Source organism: Amphiura filiformis, chromosome 2 (assembly GCF_039555335.1).
Source record: "Amphiura filiformis chromosome 2, Afil_fr2py, whole genome shotgun sequence".
Lineage (NCBI taxonomy): Eukaryota > Metazoa > Echinodermata > Ophiuroidea > Amphilepidida > Amphiuridae > Amphiura > Amphiura filiformis.
In genome coordinates this window covers 43,976,498-43,989,080 of record NC_092629.1, presented here as the reverse complement: position 1 = coordinate 43,989,080, position 12,583 = coordinate 43,976,498, and the positions used below count along the sequence as shown (strand labels likewise).

The following is a 12,583-nucleotide window of genomic DNA, read 5'->3' as shown; positions in this document are numbered from 1 at the left end:
CTGAAGACAACACTTCCCTGTATGTTGTCTTATTGCTATCTACTGAAGACAGCACTTCCCTGTATGTTGTCTTATTGCTATGTACTGAAGACAGCACTTCTCTGCATGTTGTCTTATTGCTATCTACTGAATACAACACTTCCCTGTATGTGTCTTATTGCTATCTACTGAAGACAGCACTTCCCTGTATGTTGTCTTATTGCTATCTAATGAAGACAACACTTCCCTGTATGTTGTCTTATTACTATCTACTGAAGACAGCACTTGCCTGTATGTTGTCTCATTGCTATCTACTGAAGACAGTACTTCCCTGTATGTTGTCTTATTACTATCTACTGATGACAACTTCCCTGTGTGTTGTCTTATTGCTATCTACTGATGACAGTACTTCCCTGTATGTTGTCTTATTACTATCTACTAAAGACAACACTTCCCTGTATGTTGTCTTATTGTTATCTATTGAAGACAACACTTCCCTGTATGTTGTCTTATTGCTATCTACTGAAGACAACACTTTCCTGCTTAAAGCTTATGATATCTATTTTCTAAACACAAAATAAAACAAAATTGACCGGGCCGACTTTACGGCTGATTCGTAGCATCCGGTCACATATCATCATTTATAATGCATTAATACTAAACGGTCAAAGCACTGACAACAAATTAAAGAAGACAAATACACTTATTCTATGTTTCATTAATTGATTATTGCTATATAATGAAGACAACATTTCACAACATAAACTGAGCTCAAAAAGAAACTTATAATTTTTTACAACTTGTGAATCACAAGGTCATATCTTAAAATAGTGTCAACCAAAATTACACACAGGATTACTTTAATACTCTACTCAAAACACATGTCAGTAACCAAGCAGTTGTCCAACTGACACAACAGCAAAATGCACTGTCATGGGACAGCTTCCGGAAGTTCCTCCACTTTCACAGCCCAACATTTGGCACCCAGCACACAAAATCTGTGAGAATGCACACAAGATCCTTGCACAGATGATAAAACGGTGCTGCTTTCTGCTTTTCATACACTTTTTTCATGAAACAGGGCTGGGCTGTGAATGTGGTCCAGGAAGCTGTTCCATGTCAGTGCATTTTGCTGTTGTGTCAGTTGGATAACTGCTTGGTTACTGACATGTTTTGAGAGTAGAGTATTGAAGTAAACCTGTGTGTAATTTTGGTTCAATTTGATGGACAGGATTTCAAGAAATGACCTTGTGAAAAATTATAAGTTTCTTTTTGAGCTCAGTTTATATTCTATTCAATTCAATTTAATTTTCTTCATTTTAATCATTCATTGGGTTATTCCAGACTCCAGTTGAAATCCATACACCGATTACACCCCCTATGGAAAATACATGTATGAAGCTTAATCTTCCACACAGGGAGTGTACATTTCAAATGAGGCTTCCTGAATGGGCGACTCCATTTAAAATTCACACCCCCTGTGTGGACGTTTAAAATCAGGTTTTCCACAGGCGGTGTATGGATTTTAACTGGAATAACCCTATGTCTATTTATGTTCAGGTTGGCATAGCTACCTTACAGTTTGCTAAGGCCTATGGAATGACAGTCTTAGGTACAGCTGGTACACCAGAAGGAATGCAACTTGTAAGAGAAAATGGTGCAAAATTTGTATTCAATCACAGACAAGATGGCTATATGGATGAGATAATGGTATGAATAATAAAAAAAATGGAATGTATGATATTTTTTATGATATATTTGTGATGTTTAACGCCATCATGGTCTTTTAAAAAAAAAATTGCAAACATATTTTGAAAAAAATCAAATTTTTGCCAAATATTTCAAGCTTTCAGTGATATTTTAGGGTCAGACCAAGTGAGCCTATGTGAAACGTCTGTCCACCTGTAAAACCGGTTTTTTTTTTTGTTTTTTCGTGTTTTTGTGTCTAATATTTCTAGATAATTTGTTGATCTGTAACATTCAAAACTGCACTATATAATATGTAATGTATCGTAATGTTTAATATGTAGTCATGTAACCAGGGTCTTAGCTAGAAATTGAGGGTTGTCCGTCATTTGAATAAAATTGCCTGTCCTAATTTGACCTTTAAAACATTTACCAGAGGTCTATAGCCCATTGGGGGTTCAAAGAGTTCAAATATGTGCTGATATGGCCTTGTTCTACAAATTGGGTTTACTAAAAAGGTCAGTTAGCTTCTCAAAACATACAATTTATAATATAACATCTGTCAAAAGCATTAATTTTGCCCGTCCCAGGACCAAACTCCCGTCTAAAATGACGGCCAGACGGGTGGCTAGCTAAGACCCTGCACGTAACATTTGTTTTTTCATTGTAGGTCATTTTCTTCTCAAATAGATGTCGCTTTTTGATTTTTATTGAGTTCTTGTTTAGATTTGAATTTAGATTATGCAGACAGCCACCAGGGGAAGGAGTTTATGTAATTATTGAAATGTTAGCTGATGTCAACTATGCAATTTTTTATGTAAACATATTTTGAAAATGTTTTGAAAAATCATTTTAGGGTCATTTTAGCCTAAAAAAAGAAAAGAAAAAAGAAAGAACTGACCCTATACTTGAAAAGTCTGTCCACCTGTAAAATGTGTTTTTTTTTGTCATCTAATATTGTTTTGACCATATAGACAGCCACCTCGGGGGAAGGAGTTGATGTTATTATTGAGATGTTAGCTGATGTCAACTTGCAGAAGGATCTTGAAATCTTGGCACCCGATGGTGTAGTCGCTGTAAGTATAACGAGCCAATCCATTTGAAATCTACCATACCCCTGTGGAAGATTGAAGAAAAGTCTTCCACAGAGGGAGTATGTTTTTCAATTGGAATTGGCTAGGTTATTTATTTTGAAAACTCTTGGCACCCGATGGTGTAGTCGCTGTAAGCAGACATGCCAACTTTGAAATCCAGATTTCCGTACTCAGAAGAACAAAAATCCGTATTTTGCACCCTAAAACCGTATTTTTTAAATATGTACCTTTTGCATACCTGCCAACCCCAGAAACTCCAAAAGTAGAACACATAATTGAGAGGGAGCACTTGTGCGACCGAGCACGTAACGGCTCGGGTCCAGGGGCCCACTTTACAAATTTGCAATCAAATTTGGCAATACTAAAGAACCATTCCATCGAAGTAATAAATCAATACAGAAAGATGCTTCCTTTACGAGTTATCACTCATTGAAAGTGCTACTTTGCTATACTTTACATGGAAAGCGGCCATCCTAAAGTCGTCATATTTCCTTAATTACATACCTGATCAAGCTGAATTCCGGATATATGATGCACAGTTGAAAATTAATTTTTAAAAGATTTGGTGACCTCAGTCGACCTTTGACCTTGTATGTGAACTTTGACCTCACAAAATTGGATAAAGTATGTAGACCAAACAAATTGGGGTTTGTTACTTCTACTAATGTTGTTAGAAGCATGCTTTGTTAAAACTTTCAAGTTCAAAAAATCATTGATCATCATCATCTGAATCTGAATAAACAAAGTGGGAAAGCATCTTGTAGGCCTATACATATTTCTTTAATGTGCATGCATGGTGCCAAAGTCGGAAGTAAAAGGAGGTCCGAAACCTTCTTGTAGGTTTATTCTTTTGCACCAATAGAGCTAAAATAGTTAACTAAATACCTTCAGAAGACATAGCATTATAGGTGGTTAATAAAAAAAATATTAATGTGCATGAAAAATCTGCAAGTCAGAAGAAAATTATTTTGGAAACCATCTTGTAGGCCTATTAAATATTTCTTTAATGTGCATGCATGGTGTGAAAGTCGGAAGTAAAAGGAGGTTGGAAACCTTCTTTTATGCTTATTCTTTTGCACCAAAAGAGCTAAATATAGTTAACTAAATACCTTCAGAAGACATAGCATTAGGTGGATAATAAAAAACATTAATGTGCATGAAAAACCTGCAAGTCGGAAGAAAATTATTTCGGAAACCATCTTGTAGGCCTATTAAATAATAAATTTTTTAATGTGCATGCATCACCGAAAGTCAAGAGAAAAACGATGTAGGCAACCACTTTAACAGACCAAGAAAGTGGTCAAATGATACCAGTAATTCAGTCGGTAGTCTAATCTTGCAGCTGTTTATCTTTTTAAGACACAACATTTTATTATTTTGGTCAAAATTCTGGAATACCGTATTTTTTTTGGGGTGACCGTACTACCGTATTTATCACGTTTTACCGTACAAAATACGGTGAAACCGTACTAGTTGGCATGTCTGTGTAAGTACAACAGGCCATTCCATTTGAAATCTACCATACCACTGTGGAAGATTGAAGAAAAGTCTTCCACAGAGGGAGTATGTTTTTCAATTGGAATTGGCTAGGGTTGATTATCTTGAAGTCTTGGCACCTGATGGTGTTGTCGCTGTAAGTATATGGGCCATTCCATTTGAAATTTACCATACCACTGTGGAAGATTGAAGAAAAGTCTTCCACAGAGGGAGTATGTTTTTCAATTGGAATTGGCTAGGGTTGATTATCTTGAAGTCTTGGCAGTTGGCACCTGATGGTGTTGTCGCTGTAAGTATATGGGCCATTCCATTTGAAATCTGCCATACCCCTGAGGAACATTGAAGAAAAGTCTTCCACAGAGGGAGTATGTTTTTCAAATGGAATTGGCTAGGGTTGATTATTTTGAAACCCATACTCCACCTGTATATGGCTTTACCTGTATCTTCTGCAACTGGAGTGAGTATTTCAAATGGAAGTTTAACCCAATTGCCTATTCTATTTGAAACCCTTCCGTGTAAGAGTTTAGCTAAATATTAACAGGGGGAGTGTGGATTTCTAGCAAAATAGCCTAATTCAATACAGGCATGCAACAAATACATAACATTTTGCATACATCCATATCAAACTGATGCACAGTCGGCTGCTACTTGTCTTGTTTTACATAATAGTTAGGAATAAATACCAGACTCAAATCATCCCCAAATCAATATAGAGAATATTCCTAGACCATGAAACTTGGGGATAATTTGCAGCAGCTGACAAGTGCACAATTTTGATGTGGATGTACATATCTCCCCACCCCAAAGCTCCCTCCGAAGAAAAATACAACAGCTTGAGGATTGTATTTCTAACATTATAGGAAATGCTATGTAAAACATGATCTGTTTCATGGAGGCCAAAGGCGGGAAATTTGAAATTGAGATAAAAGCAAAAATATGGGGTAAAAAAACACACTAAAGGACATAAGAAAATGTGACCGTCCACGGCGAATGAGCCGTAAATTCCTCCCCGGTCAATTTTGTTTTATTTCGTGTTTAAAAAATAAACATCATAAACTTAAAAATGGTATATCATTTGAGTTCAAACGATATCCAGAAGCGGGGTTATGGTTTGTTAAACTTTGCTCCTTCAACAAAATTATAGCTTTTACGTTTTTACATGTGTCCCTTTTTCCACATTGCTGGCAATATACAGGGTGTCCCAGAAAAAATTACCGGGCAAATGAACTTGGACGTAAGTCGAGTAATAGACATCAGAATCCAAAAATCTAAAAATCAGCGTGTAGCCCATTTTATTCTGCATCTTATACGCTAATTTTACTGGAATCGTTTGACTGATTGCGAAGAAATGAGCGATTACATAACGCATGCGTCAATTCACTTCATTCCAAGTTTGAAAGAAAGATCATTCAACACAATGCGCACTAGTTTAACTGGCAATGGGCTTCATATTTTGTTCTGTGAAATCCTTGGGTTAGATTTTAATAATCTGTTTCTTGCAAAACATGTAATTAGGGTTTGTTCAAATTTGAAAACTTGCATGATTATTGAAAATGAAATGTTGCATGTAAGATGATGCTCAGTATTTGTCTCGATGATGCTCAGTATTTGTCTCGTTAATGTTGATATAAATGGTGCAAAAAGAATTATTGCATAAAGAATTCCATCTGGCTTTAAAAATTCTCACACACATTAATATTTTTGGAATATTTCCAGTATTGCAAAGATTAAATATTTTAAAACGTCAACATTAATGTTGCATGGTATAAAAAAAATCACACGTAAAGCTGTAAGCGCTTATTCATTGTCATTCTTGGCTCAAATGTTCTTTTGAAAGTTAAAATATAACATATTTGCACAACCTAAAGAATTAAAGTTGGAAAGCTTCCAATTGCAGAAATCAAAGTTTTCTCGGACAAAATGTTATTCATCATTATTCATCAAGCATGAATAACATAACACTGTCGGATTATAAAATAGATAATGTGGACTAAATTTAATGAGATACACAAACTTTAGGAAGCGGTGAGCGAGTATGAGAAAAACGCCTTTTTGATCAAACTTGGAATGAACTGCATTGATGCGCGCATTATGTAATTGTTAATTTCTTCGCAACCACTCAAGCGAATCAAGTAAAATTTTCGTATGTGATGCACAGTAAAATAGGCTATGCGCTACAGTTTTAATTTTTTGATTCTGATGTCTAGTTCGCGACTTACGTTCAATTTTATTCACTCGGTAATTTTTTCTGGGACACCCTGTATATCAAACAGTCATAATTGGCGGTCATTTCAAATCATCCCCAAGTCAACGAGGTTTAAGAAAGTTCTCTCATTGTTAATTGTTGGTTATGCATACCTGTACAAAATACAATGCCTGGTAACCCACCACTTGAACAGGATTTAGCAAAAGCAAACAAAGACCAGAGCTATTAAAAGTTCTATAGCCGGCCATCTAAGGTAGAAGCTTATTATCCACTTCAACAATAGGATTATTGATTAGTTTTTGACTATCAAAATAAGACGGATGTCGGGCCAGCTTAAGTTATCGATGAATACGACCTACGTACACATTTTACACCGTAACACAAAATACAATTTAGGGAATTTACGGCTCGTTTGTGCTGCCGGGTCACAAATAGACATCATAAAACTTCATAAATATATAGAACCAAGTACAGTAGGCCTTGGGTATTTTCAGTATATGATGGCCTGTTTGTTTAAGGTAATGATTATAGTAACTCAATTTTCAAAATTGACTCCTTTAGCCTCCATGGAGCAGATCGTGTCACATATTAGGTATGGTAGGTCTCAGACTTAGAACTTGAGTAGATTTTAAAATTATTTTCACTAATATGAAGTGTTTTAACACTTAAAACAAACAATTCTACCAAAAAGTGATTTGTGATTAGAAAAAGTAATTTAAATGGTGTTTTTTGTGACCCTAAGCATCGATATCACAAAAAAAGGGACCCTTAATCGTCGTCATAGCCAAAAACGGACCCAAAACATTGATGATGCTGTATGCCCAAAATCCGACCCTTTTTCTCTATTTTTATTAGTGCGGATGTTCGAATGACACCCAAGAGTAGGCCCTGGAATGAAATGACAATTTTTAATGCTTTATCTCATTTTTATTCAGCTCAATATTAAAGGGACATATTTGAAAGTGAAAACTAACATTTTTGTGGGAAAAAAAATTAAAAATCTATTTTTATGGAAGTATTACCATACATACAATATTGCTTCAAACCACAAGCCTCATGGTATGTTTGTATGTGAATATTGTAGGTTATAGGAAGTAGAGGAACAGCTGAAATCAAACCTGCTCTAATGCTGGGAAAAGAATCGACTATTATAGGAGTCACAGTCAGAGGTGGAGTAAAGGGCCAGGTAGGTCTTTAATGGACTTCTAAGAAATGGACCTTTTTCGAATAAAACGTGTGCTTGCACAGATTTTAAATGGCAAAAAGTGGGGTTTTGTTTGGACTTTTTAGAATGCCTTATCACCAAAAGGTGGACCTTTCAATAATATTAATTAATTTCTCCCACTTTTGGATTTTTAATTTAAATAGCAAAGAGGGACCTTCATGGATTACGGGCCTGTTCTAATGTAAATTTATCTCCAAGCAAAGGGTAGTTAAAGGGACCTTCATGGATTACGGGCCAAAGGGTAGTTAAACTCGACACCCAGATGGTTGAAAAAAAATCAGTTGAAACGAAGGTGAAATTCTGGGCGAAATACGCTACACAAAAACTCCTAAAAGGTGTGCTTTATCATTGTTTTTTTCTTCAGGTCTTCTTGATTCTACCGGCCTCTATTCATTATGGGTACTGTAGGGTTTGGCTCATATTTACTTTAAAACTGCATTTCGTGATCCACAGCCTCATCCCCCCCACTTTTTTCAAAAAAAGTTGAGGTTTTTATACCACTGGAAACCTCTGGCTATATGTTTATGTACACAAATTTTCTTGCAGATTAATTTGTTTAGCAAAATTTTGTAAAATTTGAACGAAATTACATCAGTGGCCTTTAAAGCAGTCTAATAGTTTAAATTGGGAAATGTATCAGCAGCATATAATACCAATTCCAATTTTACATGCTTGCTCATAATTTACCCAATGCTAATTTTGATAATTGAGTAAAAAACAGATAGATCTGTATGCATAACTTGAAATTAGTCTTTGCGCAAGTCTTTGGGCTTAATAAGCCTTTTCGAGATATGGCGCACACAATAGGAGGGCAGTCTTCAATATGGGTAAAACCTGGCAAATTCAAAATACTTCAAACCATTTCGTGCAGCACCATCCTATTGTGTCCGCCATATCTCGAAAAGGCTAATTGTCACAGCATACAAAAATGCTCTAAAAATGCATGTCTTTGGCCCTTATTTCCAAAAATTGACCAAATATTGTAACTTGACTTTCATTGCCAGTTAGAACTAACCAAACGCTTACTATTTAGCTTATGTTTCATTTGCCAAAGCAGGATAATATATTTTAAATCCCAAAAAAATATATAGTTCTGTATTTTTCTGGATTCGGGAGTAGATGTTAAGAAGTTGCTTGATTTGATTTTATCTTTTATTTCATGTCGTCTCCTTTTTATTTACAGAAATCACGTAAAGTTATCTCAGCAGCCATTAACGCTGGTATTCAATCAGGATGGATCAAGCCACATATCGGTAAAGAATTTTCGTTAGAGGGCGCTCCACAAGCTCACCACGAGATCATTGATGGACCTGGAGCACTTGGGAGAATTGTACTAACTGTTCCTTGATATAATAGCAGCAATTACTTTTTGAAGAGAGCTTTCTGCTTTTGCAAACCAACCTCATTACCTCATTACATATATAACCTGTTGCAACAAACCGAGTGTCAAGTCACAAGTTGGTAGTTTCGAGACGTCCTGGCTGCTGTGTTGGTGTTCTTTGTTTCACACGCACCTGTTCAAGCCAATAGTATGGGACACAGGGGGCCATTCACAAAGGACATACTGCTGGCTTGTATAGGTGTACAGCAAATTAATAAAGAACATCAACTCAGCTACCAACTTGCAACTTGACTAAGGCTGGCATTTTCGGTCGGGTAAACGGGTACCCGCCGAGATTACATTACCGGGTAGGAAATACCCTCCCGGTACCAAAAATTTAAAAAAAAATTTTTTCGGTTTTGTAGTGTCCCTGGACCTAGACCTAAATGCTAGGATCATTCATGGTTGACCTAAAAAAAAAAAAAAAAAAAAAAATTCAAGATATTTTGTTATTTTTAATATGAAAATTGATAATTTGTATTCATGTCATAGTCTATTAATGATTTCAAAATGCATTCAAATTCAATACATTTTTTATTTTTTATTTTTTTTGCAATTCAGTACCAGTTACCCGCCCGAAAATTGCTTGGCGGGTACCCGGTACAAAATTACCCGAAAATGCCAGGCCTAAACTTGACGCTCATTTCGTGGCAGCAGCTCACATACCCTGGCTCACATATTTTCACTACATTACGTTTCACTACCTGGAGAGAATTGATCAAAAATTGAATCTCCTCCTGAGGTTCGTATCTGTCAATGAGTTGACCATATCACAAGGATGTCATTATAGCTAGAGGTAGTATATAACAGAAATGGGTCAATGACCTTGTGTGGTATTTAGTTTCCAGGAAGTGAGTTTTGCCTGAGACAATTTGTGGTTAAATGTTGATCCCTCATTACAAGAGTTATTACCGTCGATTTGGTTGAAAAAGGAGGCGAGACATGATCAAATCTCTCCAGGTAACAAAACATAATGATTAAATTAAATTGGTAGAAACTGAATAAACTAGGGCAATTCTCACACCATAGCTGCATGGACCATGCGGCTTCGTCATTATCGCGGTATGACAGGGTCAGAACTAGGCCTGCTTAATAGGGCCAATGGTGGGCCACTACTGGTCCAGCAGAAATTTGCTGTCGTAGCATGACGTCAAAATTTGTTGTTGGCAGGTCAAAAGTTTTATGTTATCTGTGTTCAGAAACACAATCAAAATGATCACAACACAAAGTGAATGGGTAGCTAACAGGTGTGCAAACCAAGCGTGAACAAGTAACTTACGGTATTACATACTTGCGATCACTATGATAGTGAAAATATATGCTAATATATAAGTCACACAAATGTAATTCTCAGGTGTTAAAGGCCCATTCAGTGATTTGCTCATCCGGACGATCGTAAAAATCATCAAAATTCAGATTTTGGTACCTTTGTAATTGGCATAGATGTGCTAACATAGCCTGCTAGTGGTTCGGTCGAAAGCCGTGTATTTTAGACAAAATAAAGCATTTGCATGATTCTGGACTTTTGATACTGACAGTACAAAAAGTCAGACTCGAGATCGAAAGAAGCTCACTCTCCACCGTACCAACACGCATTGCATATTGTTTCTACTACTTATTACATCAGTAGCTACTATTTTAAACAAAATACACAATTTTAACTGTTTTTCATATTTGAATTGACCGTTAGTTTGCCTCGGTGACCTTTAATTGCTTATTTTGTTTTCTACTACAAAAATTAAGCGTCTGTTTTAAATCAATTTAGACTCTACTTCCCCGTGTTAGAAACACTGGACTAGGAAGTTTTTCCAGTCGATTGGTGGCGCACTGTACGAAAAATCTCGATTTTCTCGAGTCGATCTGAGTTGAAGTAGAAAACCTTTCTAAAACTTCTGTTTTTTGACTAATTTGTCGATGTATTCAGGGGAAAAGTGGTTTAATGAAATTCTGTAGACTTATTCTTTATTTCTAAGCAACTCTGACAAATTTCCATTTTTTTTATGTTCCTGTGAAATCACTGAAAGGACCTTTAACTATTTATTACCTTCTGTTTAAAGATATGATTACAATGCAATGTATTTAATACAACTGAAATAAAAGAAAAATTAAGCAATTTGATAAAATTGCCATGTCCATTTCCATTTTTTATGTGAGACTCTCACATGTATCAATGTCAATACAGACTGCAAAAGAATTAAGTATTATTGTTCACCCCTGTATATCCTAAACAAGGACAAATGTGTCAAAATTGTAACCAGCAGCCAACACCTGTACCCTTTATCTCTGATTTGAGACCTCATTTGTTCAAATTGGTTGATAATTAAAGAAACAGATCTAAAACCCAAGGAAGGAACCAGGCAGTACGCAGGATTTTTTTTTGGGGGGTATTGATTTTGAAAAAGTGGACTCAAGGGGGGAGGGAAATTTTGTGAAAAGTGGGCTTTCTTTCCAAAATTTTGACATTATTGATGAAAAACCTTTAAAAAACATGATTTTTTGCTTGCTATGCTCACAAATTCTGACAATTTGGGGACTTTTTTGGGACGTGCACCCCCCCCCCCACCGCGCAAGGCCCTGGAAGGAACAAAACAAAGTTACATTTTAATATTCAAATCAATGAAAAGGAAAGAGCTCAAGGCTGCTTTGTGTACAAATCAATAGGGCATCCAGTGGAGCAATCTGCAACTTTTGAATTTGCATCTTCCTCTGGGATTTTGGATAACCTGTGTCTTTTTCTTGACCGATTTCAACAAATGAGGTCTTAAGGGGGTACTACACCCCTGTGGTAAATTTGTGACTATTTTTGCATTTATCTCAAAAAATAATAACACACTGGTAACAAAACTTATGTATATTATTGGGACAAGGAATGCAATTACTATAATGAAATTTCAGTGACTCAAGACAAGCGGTTCAGTATATATGATTGGAAATGAGGTACATCCTAGCGGATGTACACTGCTGAAATTCCAGTGTAGTAATTGAATTCCTTGCCCCTATAATATACGTAACTTTTGTTACCACTGTTGAGAAAAATGCAAAAATAGACACAAATTTATCGAGGGGTGTAGTACCCCCTTAAATCCGAGCTAAAAGATGCAGATAGCTGCTCTTTCTGATGACATATCTGTCTTTGTTTAGAATATACAGGGGTGAAAATAAGTGGTATTTCAATTATTTTGTGCTCTGTAAATATTGCACCAGTGTATCCTTCAATCTTGTGGAACCATACACAGGGTGTATCAAAATGATTGGTACCTTTGAAACTTTCTTGAAAAGGCGCTTTAAAAATGTTGTAGTATGTATGTACCTATCAGTTTCCAGTGATTATGGACAAGACTACCACATCAAAATGCAACATACAAGTTACCTTATTTATAGATGAATTTAAGGGATCCAAATGGCGTTTATTAAGTTTACAGTATTTTTTGTGGGACATGAGAGCACCTCAGACCTATCGAATTGCATTCTGAATCTGAAGCATGTCTTTCTGATATCAAATAATTTTCATTTTT

General features: G+C 36.0%; 2 protein-coding genes across 3 annotated transcripts in view; both read left to right on the top strand.

Annotated features, from left to right (window-relative positions):
* LOC140146256 (quinone oxidoreductase-like) overlaps positions 1-9,315 on the top strand; it is a 31,538-nt gene extending 22,223 nt beyond the window's left edge. For both annotated transcript variants that reach the window (XM_072168038.1, XM_072168039.1), the window contains 4 exons: positions 1,540-1,689; positions 2,640-2,741; positions 7,547-7,648; positions 8,871-9,315. In XM_072168038.1, the coding sequence (XP_072024139.1) occupies positions 1,540-1,689; positions 2,640-2,741; positions 7,547-7,648; positions 8,871-9,035 (519 nt within the window). In that variant the 3' untranslated portion in view covers positions 9,036-9,315. The remainder of the gene's footprint in view (positions 1-1,539; positions 1,690-2,639; positions 2,742-7,546; positions 7,649-8,870) is intronic.
* LOC140146264 (intraflagellar transport protein 20 homolog) overlaps positions 1-12,583 on the top strand; it is a 225,158-nt gene that overhangs the window by 176,917 nt on the left and 35,658 nt on the right. The gene's annotated exons all lie outside the window — the stretch shown is intronic.